The sequence below is a fragment of the Epinephelus moara genome, chromosome 2 (genome assembly GCF_006386435.1).
Source record: "Epinephelus moara isolate mb chromosome 2, YSFRI_EMoa_1.0, whole genome shotgun sequence".
NCBI classification, from domain to species: Eukaryota; Metazoa; Chordata; class Actinopteri; order Perciformes; family Serranidae; genus Epinephelus; species Epinephelus moara.
This window is the reverse complement of record NC_065507.1, coordinates 12,809,637-12,836,345: the sequence shown is the minus strand read 5'-3', so window position 1 is coordinate 12,836,345 and position 26,709 is coordinate 12,809,637. Positions and strand designations below refer to the sequence as shown.

The 26,709-nt window shown below is 42.2% G+C and overlaps 1 protein-coding gene across 3 annotated transcripts in view; it reads right to left on the bottom strand.

Annotated features, from left to right (window-relative positions):
- Positions 1 to 981: 981 nt before the first annotated feature.
- Positions 982 to 26,709, bottom strand: part of LOC126406060 (WD repeat-containing protein 49-like) — a 39,210-nt gene continuing 13,482 nt past the window's right edge. For all 3 annotated transcript variants that reach the window (XM_050070194.1, XM_050070201.1, XM_050070209.1), the window contains 10 exons: positions 26,551 to 26,699; positions 25,677 to 25,910; positions 23,119 to 23,283; positions 19,201 to 19,316; positions 15,805 to 15,935; positions 9,281 to 9,367; positions 9,015 to 9,128; positions 6,418 to 6,608; positions 2,908 to 3,105; positions 982 to 1,925 (listed from right to left, as the gene is read on the bottom strand). In XM_050070194.1, coding sequence (XP_049926151.1) covers positions 1,719 to 1,925; positions 2,908 to 3,105; positions 6,418 to 6,608; positions 9,015 to 9,128; positions 9,281 to 9,367; positions 15,805 to 15,935; positions 19,201 to 19,316; positions 23,119 to 23,283; positions 25,677 to 25,910; positions 26,551 to 26,699 — 1,592 coding nt within the window. In that variant the 3' untranslated portion in view covers positions 982 to 1,718. The remainder of the gene's footprint in view (positions 1,926 to 2,907; positions 3,106 to 6,417; positions 6,609 to 9,014; positions 9,129 to 9,280; positions 9,368 to 15,804; positions 15,936 to 19,200; positions 19,317 to 23,118; positions 23,284 to 25,676; positions 25,911 to 26,550; positions 26,700 to 26,709) is intronic.

The window sequence follows — 26,709 nt, the reverse complement described above, 5'->3', positions numbered from 1 at the left end:
AAGAGCAGGTCCTCATCCATGAGGTCTGCCATGTTGCACCACCAAGTTTCTACAATAGCTCAGAATGGACAAACTAAACACTGGCAACACATTGTCACTCCGACCTCATCACATGTCGACATTTGGTCATGGACTTTCCACGTCCAGATACAACGTGCAAGGTACCCTGGGTGCGTTGGTTGTTGACGAGGTTTAGGAAAAAAGTACAGGGTTTGGCTTTGGAATCTCACTGGACGTGAACACCCCTCTTCCGGGTGAAAGTCGTTGTTTATTGGACTCATCCACCTCCCCGCCCGCCGCGCCCACTCAGACTTATTTTTGTTCTTGTTCCACCACATTTCCTCCTGACACTGCTGGGCGCTGTTAAACTATTACGGTGACCATGGCCATGTATCATGCCAACATTAAAGGACAGCTTTTTTCATCGGTGTCTTACGCCTCAAGTCACTGCCAAGCGGCAGATTTCGACAACTTTGGAGTGAGACCGGGTTGATAATGGTTCTATATACTGCCAATTGCATTTTTGTGTTTTCGTGTCGGCACACAAGTTTCGTGTTACACACTGCACCTGTAATGATGTGTGCCACGGAATATCCAAATGTGTTAGTTTCTTACAAAGACTTTCCAAAGCTCAGGAAATTGATCATCTTTTTTTGCACTCATTTTTTGCACTTGGCAAAGACAATAAATAATCTCAATCTGAATACTTTCATTTCTGTGAGGATGCAGAAAAATGAAATACAAAAACACTTGACAGTAAAAAATGACAGTAAATTGTCGGTGAGTGACCAAAAAGTCATAAAACAAGGACAGAAACTGCAACACTGCATTAAGAAACATAGAACATTAAATGCGGGGTGCTATTTGTATCCTGGTTTATTGTCAATGACCTGTTAACCCCATCTCTCCTGATACCTCCTGTCCAGTAATCACAAGATCAATAAACATGGTAGAATAAATATAGCCCACTCAGAAACATCTTTAAGGCTTAGTTTAATGATTATTTTGTTGAATATTTCAAAGGCCGTATTCAGACCACAACAGCCCCATCAGTATTCGTGACATGAAAATCCATCTCCGAGATCTAGAAAACCAGGGAATCAAACCCTCTAATGTGTGGTGTCAAATATATGTACCAGCCTGAAGCTACTCCATTAGCAATGAATGGGAGGACTGAATTTGAGAATGCAGCGGAGACTGCCAGCTTCTACTGACTTTTATATTACAGCAGCGCAATCACTTTCAAATCACAAGGCACACTCTAACTGCCCGAAAAAATAATGTTTCTGTTCTCTAAGTATCAGAGTAAAAATCATAGAATTGGGAGCATCACAAATGCTATTTCATTCTTTGTGGCTGTGAGTGGCAGCAGTGACTATTCACTGTTACACACCACACTGTGCTGAGGAATAGAAATAAAAATGTGGAAAAAGCTGCAATTTAGTGGTGTTTGTGTGACTCACTCTCATGACTGCATAGCACACAATGGCTTAGTTCTCTTATAACAAGAGTTGTTGTTTTTAGTATTTAACTTGCCAGATTCTTTTTTTTTTTTCACTTAAAATTAAAGATAAAATGTTAGTTGTTCCTCCGAAATCCCATTAAATCATGGTAAGCCCTTAGATGCCTCCAGGACAATTAAAAAACACTGAGGAGTTTTACCAGACAGTGAAACAAAGCAATAAAAACAAAGTTGTACAAAACCAGCACATTGCACTTTAGACCGTCAACTCTTCACCTGAATAAAAGTTTTCTTCTGTCCACTCTCCACCCTCTGCAGGGGTGTTGGGTCCCAGGTCAGGGAGTGTCTCACTGGGAACGGGAGGTGTCCTTTCCCTTCCCTGGCCTCCCTGGTCTCTCTGGTTCCGCTGTGGTTCCTGCTGTGGGTGCAGGGGTGCAGGTCTCTCCAAGCACCACTGCTCCTCCTGCGGATGACAGACGGCGGTGAAAACAAAACAGCAGGAACATTTTGGGATCAGTGCGAGATGACCTTGCGACCACAAGATTGCTGCTTTGAATCCACAGATTAGCTGTAAGGATTTGGGGACTTAAATGTGCAGCTGCCCTGAGGAACCTTCATCAGACTGTAGTGGGAAGCTATTTAATGCGAGTCACTGTCTCTCTGTGTTCTCCTTACTCCAAAATGTATTCATAATTAACAATGTATTCTTTGATAACCTGATGTGCTGAATGCAGATGGTCTTCTATTATCAGAATTCACCTCTGATAAACACGCACAGACAATATATGAATCCAATAGTGTCTAATGAAATAGAAATGTGGTGAAGAAAAGACTAAGAGTAACCCAAACTCGCTCAGTGTGTGTGTGTGTGTGTGTGTGTGTGTGTGTTGCTCAACGTGAATTTACACTGTCGCATTGTATTGTATACAGTACAAGTATGTAGGTGTACACGCATGTTTGTTTGCCTTCATGCACATTCTTCTTTAAGTTGTGCTTGTATTTGTGTGGTTGTATTTTTGTGTCTGTATGTGTGTGTGTGTGTGTGTGTGTGTGTGTGTGTGTGTGAGCCCGAGGCAAACTGAAATGAAGCAACACTCAGCAGACACCGCCCCGGGCTAACTTAATATGGGCCTCCTTTGACAGAAGCGCGCACACACACACGCCCAACCGTGGCTTGATGCTGGGTTTCACATCCATTTCGTCAACTGGATGCTACCACCCACCACCAGCATGCCGCAGAGTGGGAGGTAAAGTTTTTATTAGAGCCATCCCGCACCGCTGTACATTTGAACTGTGAGGATCTGAGGACGTTACGTTGACAGTGTCGCGCCGAACAATATCTCTGCCATCCAAAACAATTTGTTTCAAACATGCAGGTTATGTTATGTGAGTCAAACTGCTGCAGTGAACTGAAATGACCTGAGTGTGTGTGTGTGTTTGTGTACCTGTCCGAACAGGCCGATGCTACTCCCAGGCAGGTAGCTCAGAGCCACGCTGCAGTCCGACGATGCAGAGAGAAGGAGGAGTGTGTCGCCATGGAGACACGTCTCCAGGTGGGTCACACGATCAAGGTGAGGGCGGAAACGACACAGTAGTGTTGGAGTTTCTTTCGTTACTCCATCACATGGCTCAAGACAATAATGCTGCAGGACAGAGGAGTGAAGCAGCGGTTACTTCATAAATGTTTTGCAGGAAGAAACATACCAAGATGTACAAAAACATGCATTCAATTTAAAGAATTGTAAGACCACTAATGCTCTCCATGTAGGCGCATGGAAGGGCAGGGAGATTTGCGCTCTCCACTGTAGGCTTTCCATGTACTGTAGGGACGTTTAAGAGGCTTTCTGCATGGGCTGAGGAAAGGCAGAGGGGCCCCAGAACAGAGCCATACCGCCAAATACAATACTGCAAATGGAAATAGAGTTTTCTTTGACTTGAGTGTTCCTGACTGAACTAATGGTACATGTCCTTAGAAAGAAAAGCAAAAGATCCATGCAGTAGACAGTAACAAAGGAGCACCATTGTTCTGGGACCACGTTGTAGAGATAGTTAGCTCTAATATTACAACGCAATATGAGTATTTGATTCTGACGTAAGCCCTGTTCGGATTCTTTGATTACTATAGGAAAACATGCATGGGTGATGAACAGTGGCTGGATTTACTGTAAAACTTCAGTTAGTAGCCCAGGCTATGATTTGCCTAAATCACTGAGGTCAGCAGGCTTATATTTGGGACAGCCATCTAAATGGGACAGGCCTTCAAATGATCAAATTGTTTATTTCAACCAGTATGAATATTACATGTATCAAAATTAGGCTTCAGATAACATATCAATCACAAATCATTCATTTAATCTAGCTAGAGAGTGAGTTATGACACTCTCCTTACAGCACTCAAGGATAACGGCACCCAACATACCGACCCGACACACACTTTATCTTGTTAAAACAATGTTCTAAACTTGGATTCATTTTTTATGAAAAAGAATTAATTTCATCAGTGGACCCTTACAGACTAAAGGAATATGAAAAACTTAGCGGGTAATCAAGGAATGGACATATATTCAGACTTTATGACCACTTCAGAGGAAGGGAGTCACCTTTTTTTGTCATGCTAATGTACCTGATTGAATTGAGTTTTCTCTGGCGCTCTCTTTCGGTAAAATGAATTGAACAATTGAATTGTGTTGAATCTAACTAAGCTAACGATGTGTAGCATCCCCATATTGACAAAAGTTTAAACATTTATATCTCTATGTGCAATCTAAACAGCTATTTAAGTGAGTAGCCGACAACCTGTTTTATACATCTAAAGAACTACTTGGCAACCACACCAGGCATCTAATGGAGACAAGACCTTATTTGTCAAAATGTGTAGCCATAACGGTCTAGTAAAAAGGACTGGGGGTTTAATGGCTAGGCTTTTAATTGAAGTTTTACGGTTTTATTGTCATTTTTGGACAAATAACACATCATATGACAATAAAGTAACGGCAAATTCACAAAGAATGGATTTCGCCTGCTGACAGCAACATTAGTTGTGCATCACTATCGCTACCTACCCTGTCTCAAGGTATAAAGATGCAGTGCTAATGATATTACAGCGCACGCACACCCAGAAAGTTTGCAGCTGAGTGCAATTTGTCCTTGATTTCCAACTGATTGCTATTATACACATGCAAAATATAAATGCTGCCTTTGTGCCAAGAACACAGCAGGTAGAAGAGACCCTTTGAGGGTGCTCTGAGAATTACACATAATATTTGTGCAGGTTTAGCGGCCGCTCTTGCAGGATGCTAATGAGGATTAGGACTAACAAATATGTTTAGCTGGGATTGCTGAAGTGTAAACTTCCCTAACTTCAATAAAAAGAAGGACAGTTCTGCCAATTTTCCCCTAAACTTGAATGCTGGTCAGAACCACAGTGGGGACAGCAAATCCTTAATGTATTCTGTAGCCCCACAAAATAACGTAACGTTAGCTAATGATGTTTTCCAATCCTTGGCTTTGGAATAAAACTACATTAGAGTTACTACTGTGATAGTAAGCGAGTTGGCTGTACATGCCAACATTTGTAGCTTACATTTGAGCAGATAGGCACACTCTTTTATCTGTTTCTTACAGTTTTGCTTTGGGTTTTTTTAGTTTTGGAAAAAGATTTTTTAAAAAGAGATACCGCCCCATGAATCCCATTCCAACATGTGCACAAATCCAAAGCCTACAGTTGCTAGGCTATTATTGGACAATTACTGTTCAGGGAAGGGGTTAAGTGAACAGTCATCGAATCTGTATGAAAATACAAATGAAACACGACCTCTGGCCACGTCTATTTTGCTGTGGGAAAAACATACAGTACATTTATTTTAATTAACACAAATTCTACTTGGCATGTTGTGTAATATGTAAAATAACTACCGCAAACAACTGCATCATGTTAGGACAAGACCTGATACTGAACTGCAAAGTCCCCCATCTGACAGCACAACACTGTATACTGAGCAATCATGTTAGTCATCCAGCTGATTCCAAAGCATGCTCCCAACTTGCCAAAGGACAGGATTTCTACTAGAGCACTGAGCTTGTCCAACTTCTTCAACTCTGCTACATATATACATAAATCAGCATAAATTAAACTGGAAGCCAAACGAGACGTACCCATCTGAATTCATCCCCTCTTATAAACTGTGACAGAGAGTTGAGCTCTGAATATTGTGGCAATAATACCCGAGAGGGTGTTCTTTTACTGCGATTAGGAGCATGACAGTGATGCAGCTACGCCTTATACCGATGGCGCGATCTAAGTCCTTATAATCAAGAGTCAAAAAGTCAAAAGGCCTCTCTGAAGTACCAGAAACTCTTCAGCTACTCAACATGCGTTATGTATGTAAAGTGTTCATGTGTTAAAGTGAATCTTTCTCAGCTAACCTGTCTGAAACTACTGATAATTCCAATTTAATGGTTTTATTCACATCTAGGGGGAGGGTGTCAGCATTTTCCACACATTTCAGTGTCTGTTAAAATGGGGATGCCAAATGCAAACAATACTCCTCCCATCAATTTAAACGGCTTCTAAAATGCATAATAAAATACCACAGAGGATGGGGACATCACCTCCTCCTGCTAATGTATCAGTGGAGATTTCCTGAATGATTGACTGGTCTGCTTGTACTCCAGCGTCCCACTGAGGCTTCAAAATGACAGCACTGTCTGTCACTTTGAGGAGAGAACAACATGCCCGATCTAACGGAAATATGGAGGTTCAGTCTTTCTTTATTGTGTACTACAGTCTGCCTCTTGATCTCTGTACCTCCCTCTGGCTTTGTGTTCATCAGTCTCCATCACTCTGTCTCTTGTTCTTACAGTGTGTGCAAACATCATGGTGTTATGTACTTTCAGTGCAGTCCGTTGCAGCTGATATACAAGACATAATACATGTGTGAGCCACAAACACTCACCTGTATGTCCCAAGTCTTGAGTGTCCCCTCCCTATCGGCTGTGACTAAATATTTCCCACAGGGGCTGACAGTTGTGACGATAGACCCCAGGTCCTTGTTGTGAGCTGTGAACTGCCCCACCAGACAGCTGTGGACGGTGTTCCAAAGTCTGACCACACCTGACGCTCCACAGGACACCAAGTCTGCACCACCTGATGGAGATGAAGTGGTATACATGTCGGGAAAAATCAGTGCAGGACTTCTGTAGAGCATGGGTTGATTATAAAACAATGGGCACAGATATGCAAAAGGCCCCATCACCTCTTCTACATAAGAGCAAGACACACAGACTTTGTGGTCGTCTTGCCTCTTTTTTGTTGTTGTTTTGTGTCTCTTTGTAGTCGTTATGCATCTTTAAGGTTATTTTGTGACTTCTTGTGGTTGTTTTGTGTCTCTTTGTAGTCACTTTATGGTTGTTCTGCCCATTTTTACATCTTCGTGCCAGTGATAGCCGTGGCTGAAGGTATTATGTTTTCGAGTTATCCGTCCCACACTTGTGAACGTGATAGCCCAAAAACACATTTGGGAAATGTCTTCAAATTTGGCACAAATATCCACTTGGAAAAAACCAATGAACTCATTAGATTTTTGTGGTCATAGGTCAAAGATCAAGGTCACTGTGACCTCATCTGCGTGATTCTTGTGAATGCTATATCTCAAGAATACCTTGAGGGAATTTTTATTTTTTATTTTTTTCCAAATTGGCACAATGGCACAAACATTCACTTGGTCTCAGCAATCCACTGATAAGATTTTGGTGGTCAGACGTCAAAGGTCAGTGTGACCTTGCCTTCATCTCATTCTCATGAACGCAATAGCTCAAGAACACCTTCAGAGAATTTCTACAAATTTGGCACAAATGTCCACTTGGAGTCAACAATGAACTGATTAGATTTTTGGGGTCAAAGGTCAAGGTCACTGTGACCTCGTCTGTGATTCTTGTGAACGCCATATCTCAAGAACACCTCGAGGGAATTTCTTTTTAAATTTGGCACAAACGCTGACTTGGACTCAGCAGTGTACTGATTAGATTTTGTTGGTCTAAGGTCAAAGGTCACTGTGACTACATATGCATCGTGAACCCAGTAACTTAAGAACACTTGAGGAAATTTATACAAATTTGGCACAAATGTCCACTTGGACTCAACAATGAACTGATTGTATTTTGGTGGTCATAGGTCTAAGATCAATGTCACTGTGGTCTTCATTCTTGTGAATGCAATACCTCAAGAACACCTTGAGGGATTTTTTTTTTCTTCTTCAAATTTGGCACAAATGCTCACTTGGACTCAACAAAGAACTCATTAGATTTTGGTGGTCAAAGGTAAAAGGTCAATGTGACCTTGCATTCATTCTCATGAATACAATAACTCAAGAACACCTTGATCTTGATCTACAAATTTGGCACAAACATTCACTCCAACTCGACGATGAATTGATTAGATTTTGGTGGTCAAAGGTCACGGTTACTGTGACTTTGCATCCATCTTATTCTTGTGAATGCCTTATCTCAAGAAGGCCTTAAAAAAGTTCACTCAAATTTGGCACAAACGTCAACTTAGACACAAGAATGAACTGATTAGAATTTGGTGGTCCAGGCTTTGAAAATGAGTTGGATCAGGGACACTGGAAGCTCCTAGATTTGCTGCTCTACTGACAGCGACTCTGTTCTGCTAGGCACTCACACACACACATCCTTGCCTCAGTGAGTCTGAGCAGCAGGCATAAAGGCCAGGCTTTTTTTTTTCTTTTGTACCAAGCAGCTAAACAGCTACAGCTAGCAGATGCAGCAGATACTGCAGGAATAACACTTGAGAGAAAAAAAAAAATCAAACTTAAATAAAAGCATAAGCAACCACGGGTATAGTTAAAATAAAGAAAAACAAAGTTCACAGCTTCAATGGCTGCATATAAAAAGTAGTTAAAAATGGGAAAACTTGAAGCAAACTCACCACATCAAACAATCATTGATGTGTAGCTACCGTACAGTAACTTAGCACAAGATACCCGGAGCCTCTTTAGAATGTGTAAACACAAGTGTGCAACTGTGTATTTCAACAACAAAAACAGAGCTGTATATGCAGTGTATCTGGCATTTAAGAAAGGCTTTTGATGGTGGAACTCTTTCAACTCTGAAGTTACTTCACTGTGTTTGCATCAACTATAACTCTTCAAATCGCAGGCTCTCACATAACAACTCAAACTACAGTATACAGACAGAATGAGTGTTTAAATGGGCTCTGGCCTCAAAATAAAAAGGCAAATCACCTCCTGGTTTCAGAGTTGGAAAGGTTTCATGGCTATAATAAAACAGGCAACATTTTTGGAAAAGATGACATGTTAATTTGAGCAACATTGTGACTTAGGTCAAAATACAGAATGTACCGGAGTGAAAAGAATTTGCTTTGTAATCACTGTTTTTATTTTGGGATAGCTCCTGAGGAGATGCTGCCAAACATTGTTACTCAAATATTATGCATCTTACAGGGCCTATTTTAACAAACAACACACATTCTAAGGTTGATAAGAATTACACAGTTGCTGTCTCAATTTTTCACCTGCAGCTGCAACAGCAGTGGTGCGTTCTGGTATGAAGAACAATGCAGTGATCGCATCGGAATTATCCGAGTCTTCTTTACCGTTCACACAAAGAGGAGAATCGGTGAAATGACCTAGAAAATCAGAGTTGAACAAAGCATTGAAAGAACAGACTGGCAAAAAGACAAACCACAGGCAGAGGAGCGGGAAGCATTTAGCTTTACAATTGCGAATAAAGTGTTTGCTGAATTTAGTCGCATCTGTGTGTGAAAATGAGACTTCTTGCCTTCTCTGTGTTCAGCATGTGGCCGCAGTTTCCTCAGAGCTTTTTCAGTGCTGTTGTTCCACACTATAATCTCTCCGTCATAGCTTCCTGCACACATCAGAAATGAGACCCAACAAAGTGACAGAGCTCATGATCATCTCCTAAAATTCAACACTGCTTTTTGACGTTTATGTATCAACAAAAACTAACAGCCAAACTAAGTACACTGAAACAGGAAGAGCATTTTTAAAAATAAAACAATTAACACACAAACTTTGTGTCAACACACACCCTCTCACTCTCCTCATGCTGCTGAATCATGCAAGCCAGCCTCTAAAACCACTTTAAAGATGATAAAACTCAACATCTGTCCTCAGCTACCATCTGTTCCAGCACTCAACATTTACCTCAGCAGGAAGTGCTTTTCAAATAATCTACATTATATATAAGAAAGTGTGTGTGCGTGTGTGTGTGTGTGTGTGGGTGTGTGTGTGTGTGTGTGTTTATTATATGAGGCAGGAATCTCATCAGGTGGTTCGGCAGTTGAACAGCAGGAGTTAATGAGATATGTGAGGAGTGTGTTAGCTAAGGGTGGGAGCAATAGGAGGTATAAAGTTTACGAGAGTGTGGGTTGCCTGCATTATTCATGCGTCCCAGGGCTAGCGTCTGTATTTCAAGTGGCTTTTATCACGCTGTGTGTCTGTGCGTGAGAGAGACGGAGAGATAAAGGGGGTGAGAGGGTGTAAGTATCCGCATCATCTATACAATGTTAAGCTTTAAAGAGGAGCTGGATGAACATCGCCTTCATTACTTTTGATAAGTTCTCTTATACACTAAAACCGGAAACCACACATACACAGCACAAAGGCCTAGAGACACAGGGATACATGTTGATGTTCACAGTGAAAAGGTTTTTTATTTAAGGTATGTAATCACCTTGTTTTTTTCCCTAAAACCAACCTACGTAGCTTTACATTAAATACGTAACATGCTGACGCCCAACCATGTTTCCTTTCTAAACCTTACCTAAGTAGCTTTACTTCACTAAACCTAACCTAAGTTACTTTACTTCAGGTACCTAACGTAATGGTAAGTATATTATGTAAAGACGCAATTCATCGGGCACTAATTTGTTGGAAATCATACCAACCGTTGTACCAGGAAATATTGAGATTGAAATGCCAGTAGCAGCTAATGTAGCCTCAAGCGGAGACAAAAAGCAGGCCACAGAGGTCTGATACAACACGTACTCACTCCCAACTCATCAAATATGTCAGCTTGGTCAGTGGCCCTACACTTCCAACTATGATGCTCTGGATACCCCTCTAGCATCAGTTTTGGATGCTCAGGGCTGGCATGTCTGTTTCATCTCAATTTCCTTTTGTGCATAGTCTCTTTTTTAAAAAAAATCCATGTCCACAGGAAAGATAGGTTTTGTCACCATAACTACTTCAGGTTTAGGCAACAAGACTACCTGGTTAGGTTTAGAAAAAAGACCATGGTTTGGACTTTGGTAGATACTGAATATAATGTAATAAATATTCTGAAAATAAGAGCTGAGGTGTTTCCATTGCCTTGGAAAGAGCTGTTTATATCTACATGGGGAGCAGATTGTCATCCATGGAGATCGCCATATTGCACTGCCATGTTTCTGCAGTAGCCCAGAATGGACAAACCCAGCACTGGCTCTAGATAGGGCCATTCTCATTTTTGTGTCAGCCAACGTAACTAGCAGCCCCTCTGCAACAAGAAGTGTTTTACCAGTTTAAATCACCAGGTCCATTTGTTTTGGACAGGAGGAGACGGATAATGCGGATAATTCAGCTCCCAGTAAAAACGTCCTGAACAAGGAAAAGTGAAGCAGTTCTAACCAGGAGAAGTTTCAACTGGTTGCAGTCTGCAATCCTCACCAATAGATGGCACTAAATCCCTCCACTGCTCCTTTAATTAAGTGAACGAGTATGTATGTCACAAGACCTACGTCTTAACTACAAAATCCACATTTCACACAGGACACAAACAGCGGTCTCCTGGGTGAAAGTCCTGTGATTGTTTGACCTACCCACCACGGCACCCACCCTCCCGACTCGGACTTTCTAGCTCTTTCTACTACCTAAATGCCACAGATGGGTTTACACTGGAGTCAGCTGACAGCCCAGTATATCTCATACAGATGCTAAAGGATGCCGACAGATAACTGAACAGGTTGCCATATTTGAAACCCTAAGAATGCGACAGGCAGTCTGGTAAGCTCACAACCACACCCAGACCTAATAGACGCTGACTCAAGTGACATCACTTGAGGACATTATCGGACATCACGCAGCTCCCTCCAGGGCCTCCAAAGACTTTAAACATCTTCCCCTTTGACTCACTAACTTGTCAAGAACGCAATTTTAAATATATGGTACATATAAATCAGAACATCCTCTGCTTGAAAAAGATGTCCTTGCTGTCATTCAGTGTTCTGATGTCTACGCTCACATTTCCATTTCTAAAACATTTTTGGCTGTCCATCAAAGTTCAGACAACTTGGTCCACGGTCGCTTGGAAGGTGTTCAGCCATGGAGGATTATGGGATCTGAGGAAAGAAGGAAGACTGGAAAGGGGAGGGGGGTTGTGACTGAGGGAGGTACACAGGACCCCTGTGTACATGTACCCTGCTGGGTGTGTGTGTGTGTGTGTGTGTGTGTTTGACAGTGTCTGTGTGTGAGAAGCCAAGCGGAACCTAGCAAAGACTCTGAATATGGATGAGGAGGCTTCAGTCCCACATCAGCCAAATGTTTCTGCTGCAACTTGATTCAACTTGAGACACAAACAAACAGATGCATGAACACACATAAAAACACACACGCACACACACTTAGTCCTGAGTATGTGTGTGTCCAACAGAACTTTAAATTGACTTTTGTCACTGGTGGCCTTGATGCCACTGCTGCTTTCACTTGGCACATAACTAACACATTATTTGGCAGCACGCATGCTTTGATGTGAGAACAGCATTACTCACTGCAACCCTGAAGAAATACGCTGGCAACTGAAACTAATGCGTCATCGCTTTTAGACACCGTCTTTGTGCTCGAAGGATTTGGGCAAGAAAGAATTAGTAAAAATAGTTAATGCAGAAAATAACACGGCGATAGCTCACATCCACCTTTGGCTTTATGGTGTGCGAGTGGATAAGTGTGGAGACGTTGGGAATCGGGACGTGACTGTGATTCATCTTTCTTTCACATTTGCCCAAAGGCCAGAGAATAAGAGCACAATACGTTTATAATATTAAAGCGTAGGAGGAATTTATGAATGAATTACATCATTTCATAATTTTTTTTGTCTACCAGAACCTCTGAAAACCTTTACAAAAACTGCAGGATCACAGGTTTGGCACCCATAAAGTCTTCATAAACAATCATCTTTTGTCTCTTTTTATGAAATCATAAGCCAAAGATCAGGTAGAGTGCTGCTTAGACTGAGGTGAAACATTTGTATTCATCGGAGTTTGAGAAATAAATCACAGATAAAGGGGGATTTCTCGCTGGAAAACTGCAAAAGATTCAATCACAGCTTTTGTTTTGTCAATGTCTTGCATCAACTATTAATAAAAGGATTCAGTGATTCGCTTTAAGCCCGAAAATGCAACCACGCTGTCACATTTCAGACAGCTACGCAAATAAACACACCTTCAAACACACCGACGTACATAATTCTCTCTTTCTAGCATATACAAACCCCCACCTCTGCAGCCTTATAACACACACACACACAAACACACACACACACACACACACACACATATGCTTTAAAGACAGAAAGCACTATGTCTCATTTCCCTTCATTCCCACTGTGAGAGTTCTAATAAACATAATTTAAATTGGCCATTTGGATTAAATAGGAGGTGGCGGGTGCAGCATTTGGCTGCATGTGTGTGTGTGTGTTGGAAAGAAATTCAGCAGGCTAACTAGGGAGATGAGGTAAAAAATAAACAGGAGTGAACGGGGAGTGTCACTTAGAGACTGGGGGAAAAAAGAGAAGAAGCAGACAGAGAGAGGAGACGAACACACCGACAAAGAAATTGGGGAGCGAACTTTGAAGAAGTTTCCAAGTTCACAAAGTAGCTCCTGAATTGCGCTTTTGTTCCAGCTCCAGCTATTCATTTCCTTCCAAACCATTTCTCCCTCCTGCTTCGAGAACACCCACTCTTATCTACCTTTCCACCTCCATCCCTCACTTTATCGCTCTCTATACTTATCTCTGGGGTTGACGCGTCCCAGAAGGCCAGAGAGGGTCTGCAGTTTATGTCTGCGCTCTGCACGCTCAGGCTGCAGGTAAACTGAAACTGAACTTTTAGTGTGTGTGAGCCAAAGTGATACAACTTCACAAACTGAAGAGCATACTGGGGCAAATTGGGTGCAGAGTGTTTGTAGTTTGATGGTTATAGAAGTGGACCAGTGACTGGAGGATTGCCAGTTCAATCCCCCAGGCAGAAAAATCTGAGGATGTGATGAGGCGCCTTGATGGTATTTTAAAGTATCCCATCTTTGCATACTAAAGACCTTCACAGACTGGGACATTCTGCCTGTCTTCTCTTGATTTTTATGTAACTTTGTGTCTTTGGTTAATGGCAAATGTGAGTCTTGAGTAGCTGGATGTGACAGCTTGGCAAACCAGATGAATCGCCACAGGGTTAAACGCCAAAATCCACAAAATCATACCAACCAAACCAAAAAGAAACAACAACAAAAAAAACCCGTAAAAATCATGCGCACAAACTTTTGGAGACTGGCTCCAAAGTTTGTATGAGCTCAGAAGTGGATGAATTAAAGAAATAGAATGATTGAAAGAAGAGAAAACCCTCCTCGTCTGCTCCACCATTAGCCAGAGGGGCCCAGCGTTTCTGCATTTTAATAAGCGCCGCTACGATTTTAGGACTACTACTGATTTTACATGTGTGAGTCATTTGCATTTCACACCACTGAATCCATGCGCTGATCACTTGCCTGATCATTTTGATGGTAATTCTGGATAATTTTCAGCAATGTATGATTTTATCTTTTTTCCCCCAACACTTTGACTCAAGGAATACCCTCGGTGAGGTAATAAATATAGACACAAAAAACACCCACCCCTGCTGGTCCGACAAAAAAAGAAATTTGTTGGTCTGAGTAATTGTCCCTCCCAGCTCTCTGTGGGTAGTGCTTAGTCATGGTTATTTTACCTCTCTTTCTCTCGCTGCTGCACAAACACACACACACACACAACTAGGAGGAAGTGTTTGTAGCGTTTTTATTGGAAATACATCTTGATCTCTCTCTTATTAGAGGAGTGTGAGTGCTGAGTACTGTACGTGCTTTTTTTTTAATCATATATACTGCTTGACCTTTTCAGTTCACCTGCCTTTAATACGGCTCTAATTAAGAATTTAATTAGGACAGAACTTGCCAATTAATGGGCTCTGACATGTAAAGGTTTTGGCCTGTGGTGGAAGCAAATGTCAGCTCGGAGTAGGAAAAAAGGAAAAGAGTGTTGCTCCTCTGAGGAGGGAAATACTGATTTATGAAATAAACTGCTAAAAGCATCTAATATACTGTATCTGTCTGCAGTGTGGTGAACAAAGGACAGCAGGGAAGAACTCTGACTTAAAAGGCTCTGGCAGATGTGCAAAAAACAGACAGGGTGTTTCTAATTAGATCATTTTTAATCCACTTATAACTGTTTTTTTTACTGTATATATAATGTGAATGTTGTTGAAATGTTACTGAAAATGATAAAATGCAGGGTGCAAACAAACACAGCTGCAGTGCGCACTCATAGGTCTGCAAAGGCTGTAAAAGCACACGTGCAAACACAGTTGCGCTTTTGAGTGTGAAGGCTAAAATATAATAAGTCTCTGCCCGCACACGTGCACAGGCACACATGAAAATACAGAGCTGTTTCCAACAGGGAGAGACGTGCAGCGCACCAGTCCTTTGATAACAACACCACTTACTTTAATCAGCAAATAACTGCCCCCAGTTATTTTTTTAATTCATTTTTATTTCTTAGTCTTACTCTTTATTTTTCCTCTCTTTCCTTCCTCTGCAGGAGCCCTCACTCTTAATTTAAGTCATAAAAGTGTTACAGGGAGGAGGGAACACACAGGCACACAGGAGCACACACACACGTGCATCCTTGCGTCATTTGGTACACTTCGGTTAAAATCTAAGTTAACAAAGCACTCACAATAAGTCAGTTACTTAACAAAGTGTGTTGGTAAACAGTGTGTCATCTTTAAATTTACTCTGTCTTTTTAGTTTTCCTGTCAGTATCAAAAGTGCCAATCATGTACACACACACACACACACACACACACACACACACACACACACACACCTGTGACCAGAGTCTGTGGAGGCTGGAATGCAGCACAGAGCNTCACAATAAGTCAGTTACTTAACAAAGTGTGTTGGTAAACAGTGTGCCATCTTTAAATTTACTCTGTCTTTTTAGTTTTCCTGTCAGTATCAAAAGTGCCGATCATGTACACACACACACACACACACACACACCTGTGACCAGAGTCTGTGGAGGCTGGAATGCAGCACAGAGCACATCACTGCGATGCTGAACGCCTCCCTTCCACTCTGACGGTTCGACAAAAGACTGCGAGAAGGAATGCAGTCGGAAAACTGTTAACATCCTACAGAGAGACACAGAGAGGGAGGGAAGGTATAAAAGGTATAAAAGGTGTGATACATACACAGACTTCATAGACTTTCTTTACAGTATATGTTGGTGTATGAATAAGTGATCTGTTTTAATCTTAAACATTGCTGTTATTATCCTTAATACCAGTAGTAGTAGTAACACCAGTATAAGTAGCTGTAATAGTAGTGATGGCAGTGGCAGTATTAGTAATAGTAATATTAGCAGAAGATATCTGTTACAATAGTAGTAGTAATATTAGTTTTGGTGGCAGTAACAGTAGTTGTAATGGAAGAGGATGTACCAGTAGCAGTGTTAGCAGTGTCAGTTGTAGTGGTAGGAGTGGTAGTAGTACCAGTGGCAGCAGGAGTAATGGTAATAGTAGCTGTAGCAGAAATAGCAAAAGCAGTCATAGTAGTAGTGGTAACAACACCAGTATTAGTAGCTGTAATAGTAGTAGTGGTGGCAGCAGCAGTATTAGTAATAGTAATATTAGTAGAAGATACCTGATATAGTAGTAGTGGTGGTGGTAGTCGTAGTAATGGTAGTAATATTAGTTTTCGCAGTAGTCGTAATTGAAGAAGATGTACCAGTAGCAGTGTCAGCTGCTGTGATTGTAGTAGTAGCTGTGGGAATGGTAGTAGTACCAGGAGCAGTAGGAGTAATGGTAATTGTAGCAGCAGCAGTTGTACAAGCAGTAATAGTCGTACGTATTACCAGCAGCAGTGGGAGTAATTGGAACAGTAGTACTAACGGTAGCAGCTGCAGTAATAGCAGAAGAAGTGGTAGTAGTAGCAGTAGCTGTGGCAGCAACATAGCAGTAGTAGCCTAGATGTAGTAGGCCTACCAGTAACAGTTATAGTAATAGTAATAGTGATAGTAGACCTAGAAGTAACAGTTGGCAAATGGACTGCACTTTTCTAGTCTTCCAGGCCACTCAAAATGCTTTTACACTACGTCAAATTCATCCATTCACACACACGTTCATGCACTGGTGGCTAAGGCTACCACAAATGGCTCCACCTGCTACTCAGTAACCATTCACACACTCTTAAGCCCTATTCAGACGGGATTAGTTTTACATAGGTATGTGGGGTAAAGTAATAATTACCAGAGATTTTAGTCCCGTCCGAATGTGCCATGTCAGTTATCATTACCGTACGATGTCAGTAAAGATTACCGCGACTTTTACCTTCTGTCCCGGGAAATTACCTCAGGTAATACTAATCCCGTGCAAATAGACCAGCAGTAAGTATGTGTGTAGATATTTCGTCGTATCCTGTTTACACGTGGTTTTTCGCGGAATTTCAAGCATGGAGGCTCTTGAAGAAGCACTCAGTTTTGCACTTAACAGTCGGACAAGTCCGTGTGAAACCTCAGGTACTGTGGGCCTACGACGAACACGATTCAAGTGTGTTCGAGTGTGGTACGCACAGGAAGCAACGTCATACGCACATGACGACAGGAGGGGACGGCGGTACGTGAATGGATTTACCCCTCCCACTTGTGGTAGTTTTACTGATATTTCTTATCCCGTGCGAATTGGCCATTAATATTACCAACATCCTGTGGTAAAGTGACATTACCCCACGTGCCCATGCAAAACTAACCCCGTCTGCATAGTGCATTACACACATAATGAAACTGCCATTGGGAGCAATTTGGGCTTCAGTATCTTGCCCGAGGATACTTCAACATGTGGACTGGAGGAGCCAGGGATCAAACTGCAGATCTTTCCATTAGTGGAAGACCCGCTCCACCTCTGAGCCACAGCTGCCCCATAGTCAAAGCAGTCGTAGTAGTAGTAATAGTAATAGCTGTAGCAGGAGCAGCAACGTAATAGTAGCAGTAGTAGATGTAGCAGGCCTACCAGGAGCAGTCGGAGTAATAGCAATATCGTAGCTGTAGCTGTAGCTGTAGAAATTCAAGTAATTGCATTAGCAGTAATAGTAGTAGTAGTAGAAGAAGTAGTAGTAGCACAACATGCACATTGTGAGATTAGACATTTTAAACCTGGGCTAAGAACTTTCAGATTTTCTACTCTAAAATGAACTGTTCACATTTCCTCATATTTTGGACAATTTTAAGTGAGACAGATTATTACCAGCAGATACTGTATTTAGCAGATTATGTAATACATTTTATTTTCTAATGCATCATTGGGATGATGTGTGTGATTATTTTAGTATAAATCATATTTTCCCTGCAACAGATTCAAGCTTTGCTTCAGCTCTGCATCAGGTCAGTGTTTGAAATAAACATGGAAGCTGTGCTCATACACCACAGTGACCAACAGACACCATGCATGTGAAACAGGGATTTCAGCACACCTGCTATATGTTCTACTTGTGTAGTCTTTTGTTACATCTCATGACAGCACTTTTCTTTTCTTGTTTGTTCTTGTTGTGCAGGTAGTGTACGTGAACTGAAAAAAAGATAATGCATTGTTGTTTCAAACTGAGGAATGTGTGTATCAGTTGGATGGGGATATTTCAGCCCGCATGAGATTGTATGAGCAGCAGAAGGCAATCAGACTTTGAATTAGATACCATGCGACACAGCACTATGGATTAAACTGTGGTCTAGGTGGATGTGAAGAAACAGGAAATGATATGAGTGATGAAAGTCATAACGGCAGTATTTTCTTTTACTGCTGCTGATCTGTCGTCTATGTTCTCTTTACCGCTGTGACACCCCAGAGAGCAAGACAGTGTGTGTGAGTTGGTGTGCGCATGTGGAGAAGAGAGAGAAAGAGGGAGTCGTATAACTTGATGATAGCACACTGCTGAGTTCAGCTCACTGGGTGTGAAATGATGAAGATGAAGATGAAGAGCAGATGTGATGTGGGTATAAAAAGAAACACACTCACTCTCTCTCACACACACACACAGACACACACATAGAAACACACAAATGTGAGGTAGCGATACTCGTTAGAGTCCAGATGTCTGGTTGGCTCTGAGTCGTTGGCAGGCAGAGGGAGCAGGAGAGGACAGAAACACGCACACACACACACACGGTATTTCTCACATACACACATATTCATTGTGACTCTTTGACAGGTGCAGTCTCTTTCATACACAGTGTGCAAACATACACAGTCTATCAGGGTGCTACTGCATCAAAACTCATTATGCTCACCTGGGTCTTAAATTTGTACACAGTTGAAGTTTTTCAGCATCACACATTTGGTGTTGTATCCAATATTTGAGTGACACACAGGGTAAGTAACCACACGTAAATGCACACATCTTAAGTACCTCTCCCAGCCCATCACCAGTATACTCCTCTTCAGCAGCAGGACCTGTGAGATCTCCACAGCCCGACCCAGGCCGGCATTCATTCTGTGGAGGCAGCGGCCATTGAAGTCCCACACCTGCAGCACAAATAACACTCAAAGCACTATCACAACACTAAATGTGCTTCATTTAAAGGTGCTGTATGTGGCATTCAGGTCATTGATATAGCAGCAAACAAGTGTTTGCAATGAAGTCACGTTCCCTATGTGTGTTGACATCCAAACTTCCGTGTTCTTTGTTGTATTTTATCCACGAGGAAGGCACCCTAGAGGGCCCTTCCTTGTTTTATCAACCATAGTGACAAGAGGGCATTTGTGCAGCGATTATCAATATACCGTCATTGGTGAATTGTTTTACAAATGCCCCCGAAATAAATACGCTGAGTTACTCTTGTCCATGTGTCTGTTAGCCTATGGGCAGTGGTTTTCTACCACTGGTTATAAAATGATTTAATATTTAGCCTTAGCTAAAATAGCTGTAGCTAGCTTAGCCATGTAGCCAGTCTGACTGAACGATAACAAAAACAAAGAACCATCTAACCATATTGTTGCTGTCATTCATTTGTGGGAAAGCAATCATATATTGGATCACATGGAACTTGAACCTTAAGCCCAGTTCAGACCAACAATTCTCGATGAGACGCAACCATTTCAGAACGTTGCAGAGAAAAGTTGCTGCGGTGTGAACTGGCCGATCTGAGCTCGACTCAAGCCGGCTGATTGTGTCACCTGCAACTCAGCTGGTCAAATCACCTGTGGCTGGTTTTAGAAGGTAAAGCATCTGTTTCAACAGCCAGTCGGCTTGTAGTAAAGTCCACTGGTCAAGTTAAAATGACCATAGATGGTGCTTGCTGTGGCAGGTGCTCCGTCCACGCTGAGCCCTCTGCTTCCAGCCTTATGTGATCCTGGTGTGGGACGGTGGTTATATTATTGTGGTATATTGATTATGAATACAGTCCATCTGATGCTTGTGTTGTTTCTGTTTTTTGCCGTTTCATCACTACTACAAATACAACTGTAGCCAGTATCTCACTATCATTATCCTTATTCATATGTTAAGAAGCTACAAATAATATTCAGCCACAAAATAAGCCTGAAAAGCTGCAAACAGAGTGGAGTCGTTGCATAGAGATGATACACCGTCTCATCTAGTTGCATTGGTGTGAACGTCAGGTTTTTAGAACATTGCAAAATGGCGCATTGCAAGTAGTTGCCTGTTTCAACTTGTCTCGTCGCAAATCTTTGGTCTGAACTGGGCTTTAAAGGTTCTGTATAGAACATTAAGAGCATTCATATAGCAGCAATCTATTTGCTATGTAGAAATATAAGGGAGTTACAATGTCCTGAGCAGAGAGTGAAGTCACATGTTGTAATCCGAGTTTCTTGAAGCCAATTCAGCTGTGCAGGCATGTGAGTGCGCCTGAGTCCCTGTGTGTATATCCCACAGATTAGCTAATCACTGCAGCTCTGCACTGAACACAGACAGCAGTTACCACTGATACCCCTTGGTTTACAAGTTTAGCTCTCAGCACTGTTGCCATTGTTAGTAGCTACTGCTCACACTGTAAGCAATTAGCCACTGGCTCAGTCATCTTCATGTTGAGAGCTGCGTGCAGAAAATCCCAGCTCAGACTCTAAAGCCCATTCAGACCAAAGATTCGTGACGCGATGAGTTGAAACAGGCAACTTCTTGCAACGCACCATTCTGCAACATTCCAAAGACCTGTTGATTCACACTAATGCAAGATGGTGTATCATCTCTATGCAACAACTCTCTCTCCTTTGCGCTGATGTCGAGCTCAGACCGGCCAGTTCACACCGCTGCAACTTTTCTCTCTCCATAACAGTTTTGTATTGTTGCAAATCATTGGTCTGAACTGGGCTTTAATAATAGATGCTCTGAATATCATATACAGCTCCATTAAAAGCAAAGGTTAATGTCAAAAGAGAACACCACCCAATATGTCACCTTCATGTTTCCATACAAACTGTATGTGTCACTCTCCTAACATTCCCAATATTTTCTTGTCTGGGAAACAAAGCGGTAACAGAAATAGTAACAATTGTGTTTACACCTGGGAGACATCCAACTGCTTGTTATTTTCAAAAAGTGAAATCAAGATGTTTTGAAATCAGAATATTTGGCCGCCTATGTGAGGACACACATGATCAAGTCACTATCCTACTGTACATCAATCAAACATGGCAGCTCAGGTAGTATTTCACACTGCATGTCCAATCTTGGATGATGACGCAGTTCGGATCTGTGCGTGTTGTGGCATTTAACAAAGAAACACTGATTGGCCCAATGGGAACGCTGTAATTAAAAGGTCAAAATTTCAAATTCTGAATGGCCCTAACTGCTACACCACAGGTTCAGTGTTGATGAAAATTGGCGAGATGATGCATCTTGTTCCAATTTGGCCCAAGGGGTGCCTGCTTCTTCTGCTGAGGACGACTTGTGTACTTGTTTCAAATGGCACTGTGAGTGTATACCTGACACTGCTTGCACATGCACAGGATGCACATGGCTGCATCCTCACAAGGGCTCATGGGGTCAGAGAGCTGATGTGGTTGATTATATTGATTATAATATGCATAATTATTTTACTCATCTGTCGAGAACAATTGCACCGAGCTTGGAGTCATTATGCAGTGCTTGAATGTGGAGTGCAAATACAGTCGCAGGGCACCACTTGTTTGGAATACCAACCAAATTTGAAACTCACAGGAAAAAAAAAAAGCTGTGCTCGACACGATTCTGCCCAGAGAAGACACACATGCTTGCATATGCACACACATAATTAGAGAGGGTACAGACAGAGGAGGCTATAACTGTTTTCTAAAATGGAAAAATGTGAACAAACACTCATTATGCATGGTGTCAACATGCATAACCAAACACACTATCTCGCTGATTCAAAAGCATACAGTAGCACAGAGATCAAAGAGTGGCTGCTGGTGTGCCACTTCTGTTTGAGAGGCATGTGCTGATATCTTCGTGGTGCGTCACTGTTGATTACAAATACGCCAGCCTTCACAGACATGTCAATAATTTTTCACTGACACATACAATTTCTTGAGGTAGCACGTGAGACTGGTATGCCACTCTTGTGGCTGTACAGATACTGACATAAGACTGTCACACCAGTACAGCTGCCTGATACATATGCAAATGTGATACAACTAATATGATTTTACAACACATAATGCAGTAAATGTTGTGTTTGTTTTTTATCTTTAAAAGATTAAAAAAAGATAAGTGGTTGGTAAATGCTGTGGAAGGGAACACATTACCAAAGGTCTACAGTGCCTCCTCCTGGAAGATGTAGAAACTTGCCCCTTCTGCAGAGTCATGCCAAAGTTGGTATTTATTGTAAAACCACATCTGGCGTAATCAAACATACATTATCTTAACAATGACAATATGCCAATCATAACAGCGGTGGCATGGTTAACAACAAATAATATCCATTAATACATGCATTGTTAAAAGAGCTGTATACGACATTCAGAGTATATCTATGATTCACAGCCTGAGCTGGAGTGGTGTGCAGAGATCTCAACAAGGAGGTGGCTGGGCTGGCAGGTAGCAGCTAACGGTGCTAGCAGCGAACGGTGCTAACAGTGTGAACAATGCTATCAACGTCAACAGTGCTGACAGACCTGATGGTGTTAACCTGGGGGGCAAAGGAGGGTGGGCATTATGCTATTGCAATGCAAGTGTCGCCGTTAGCAGCGGTTACCGGCCCCTACTGCCAGATGAGTGCTGTGCAGAGCTGTGGTAATTAGCTAGTTAGCCATATCTTTACATAACAAATAGACGGTTCACAGCTGAACGAGGGTGTGTGTGTGTGTGTGTGTGTGTGTGCCCACCTACTTTGACCTCTCCGTCAGCGCCTGCAGTAAACAGCCGGGTCTGCGTACCATCCAGGGCCATGGCAGAGATCTCGGCGTTGCCGTGGCAACGGTAGAACTGCTTGACCTTTTGGCCCGTGTCAGCCAGCCAGCAGATCACAGAGGAGGCAGAGTCACTGCTAACTACCTGCAGAGAGGGAGAGCGAGAGAGCGAGAAAGAAAGGGTATCAATCATTAAAAGGAGTTTGATCCTGTCTGTGCTGCGAGCACGGCAGGTTCCACTGATGTATTCTTTAATGACTCTTACAAAGCCAAACAATTCTCCACACTTCGTTACACTTTATTCCAGTGCTAAGTCACGTCTGTGGAAAATATGTGACTAATGCTGCTGTCAAGTGGGAATAAAAGCAGGGTGAAGAAAAAAAAAATCAGGAGTGAATGCACTTTTTAAAATGAAAGATGTTCATATTGAATATATTAGCTATTTCCTTACTTCCTACACTGTGTGAGAAACTTGTGTCAGGTGTTTAAATCCATCACAGAGAGGGCTAAAGGGAACAATATATGGAAGAGGTCACAATAATGACACATACATTTAGGAGGAAACATCAATGTCATGGCAGCATCCAAAAAAGTTTAATGAAGTCAGCACATTACGTGATACAAACAATTTCATGTAAGGTCCATTTAGTAGCTGTTCTGTAGCTTATATGATCTTCATAAACAAACTATAAGGGATGCTGTCTCTGCCCCCTTCTTTACATCGTGTACACTGATAGTTGTGGCAGCAGCCAGAATAAATAGACACATCTTAAAGTCTGCTGATGACTCTGTTATTGTTGGCCTTCTTGAAGGGGAGGTTCGGGATCATGGGTCGGTGATGGATGACTCGGTGTGGTGAGTCTCTCCTCCTTCTGAATGTGTCAAAAATAAAAGGCATGGTCATTAATTTCAGAAGGTCACCACCATGCCCACTGCCATCTGTTGTAAAAAGCTGTTGACACTGACCCGGTGGGTGGCTACAAATATTTGGGTATTGTTCTTGAAAACAGACGTTGAAATTCCATGGTTGATACTGCCTCGACAAAGGTCCAGAGACTTTTGTCTGAGTAAGGTGAAGTCTTTTTACATTGTTTTTGAGGTCATGACTCTCTTTTACAGATGTTTCATTGAATCTGTTTTAAATTTTTGGTTTATTAATCTAAATATGTCCAGTAAGAACAGACTTGGAAGTCTTAACAAAGTGTGCAGTCAGTCCTTCGAAGGACTAATGCTAAATTCATCCATGACCTTCCACTCATGGATGAATTTAAGCGTTTTGCCCTCTGGACGTTGTTTCAGGGCAGCTGTTAGGAGCACCAAGAGATTTCACGTGTCCTTCATCCCAAGTGCTGTTGATACGCTTCATAGCAGTAGCACTCTGGCTGTATTCCTCGCACGTTCTTCTCACACTTGAACTTTGCACTCTTGCTCATAGCCTACTTGGTATGATATGAATTTCCATTTCTCTGCCATGGCTCTGTTGATTTAGTGGTTTTTACTTTTGTGCCCAAGGCACACTAAAGGGCAAGCCAAAATCTCAAGGCACACCTGTATTCATATCTGTGCATAATAGCTTCTATAACATGTTTTCACTCTTATCACGACATAAAATAAAACATATAAGAAAAGAAAGAAGAGTAGCTTTCGTGATACTGTCTACTGACAGATTTTTCTCTCTTTTCTGTCGGTGGTAGGTCGTCTTTACTGGTGCTTTGTTGTAATTTGCTCTGTGCAATAAAGGAATCCTTTGTCGCACTCACGCCTTTCACCTTTTAAATGATATCATCCCTCAAACTGGCTGCCAATCAGGGCCTAAAAATTCCCATGTGCAAACTGTTACAAATAGGTTCCCCGTGAAGTTTTTTTTTTAGAATTAAATCTAATTAAATTACATTTTTAAGCAAGAGTTTGCCTCTTTATTCTGAAATGGGTGCACAGGACATACTTATACATCCATCCATCCATTTTCGTAAACGCGTATCCTCTTGGGGGTCGCTGGAGCTGTCCCCAATGTCAGCTATCCCAGCTGACATTGGGCGAGAGGCGGGGGACACCCGGGACAGGTCGCCAGACTATCACAGGGCTGACACATAGAGACAGACAACCATTCACACTCACATTCACACCCATGGGCAATTTAGTGTCACCAATTAACCTGCATGTCTTTGGACTGTGGGAGGAAGCCGGAGTACCTGAACCCTGGCTGCAAAACAAATTTCCCTTAGGGGGAGAGTAGAGATCACCTTGAACTTGAAACAAAATGGATGGGAAGCCTTTAAATGGTTAAAAGAAAGTTGATGTTTGAACATGTAGGCAAACTCCATCTACTGATGAAGAGTGTGTGATACAGCTGAAAGCTCTGGAGTGGCTAATAAATGGACTCTAAATTGAGATTGCATCGTCAATTGCGGTTCAGTTTAAAACACCATACTGGCTGCCTACTGCTTGCCATATGTGTCTGTATAAAGATCAGCATTAACAATTAAAGAGATGAAAATCAAAGAAATAAAGTCTCAGGGAGCTACTTGACCTGCGTACCTGTCTGAACAGACTATTATACAGCACGCAGGTAACAGGGTGCTCATGGCTGCTGGTCCGCTTCTCCTCCCTCGTGGTCTCCAGCAGGAGAAGCAGACTGTTGAAGGAAAGCAAGAGGAGTTGACGCTCCTCGTGGAGAAACAGGATGGTGTGTGTGTCCTCCTGCGTCTTTGGGAAGACACCAGCCAGACGGTGAACACACTTCTGAAGAGATACATCCCATAGACACAGGACCTGGAAAGTTTATGAGTACATTGTACTTCAGAACTATGAAAGCCAATTAATATCACAAGACGTTATCATAATTACAGAGCAAATACAAGAAGTGCCAAGAAGAATGGCTACTCTAGAAGCCTGTGCACAATGTGCCACTTAGTCAAAATTCACAAGGACTCAGCTATATTGCTTTACGGCACACAACAAGATGACTGTCGCTGTTCCAGGAGCTCTTCCAGAGGAAGCCGAGGTAAAGCCTTTCAGAGTTTGTTGCAATGGCAGATGGTGTTTGAGCAGAAGGCAGATGGAACATAAATCACTTCTAAAATATTCATTATCTTCAGAAAAGCCAAAGAGAAGGCAAACATGCACAGTGCTACAAGGGGGGAGAGGAAAAGCAGCACAAGCACTAACATCCTCTTTGCACCAGAGAGAAGAAGGATTTAAAGATACGGTCCTCATTTTGAGAGACACCAGCTCTCATAATGGCAACAGTGTGAAACAGGCTACCAATCATCTGCACCGTGGCCTCCTTCCTCTGCAGCAATTATTGCAAGGTATTACAATTAATATTACAGTGATAGAGCTCTTTATCAGTACATTATCGTCTCTAGCAGAGCGCTGCTGCTCACAGAGACACACAGACTCACACTCCTACCTTATCTTTGGAGTAGCTGAGCAGTTGTTGCTTGGTCTGCATGAACTGAACTGCGGCGATGGGGCTTGTGTGCCCGACGAGCCTGCAAACCGGCTCTGAAGTCACATAAGGGTTCCACAGCAAGACCTGATGATCCACACCTGCTGTGGCTGCAACCAA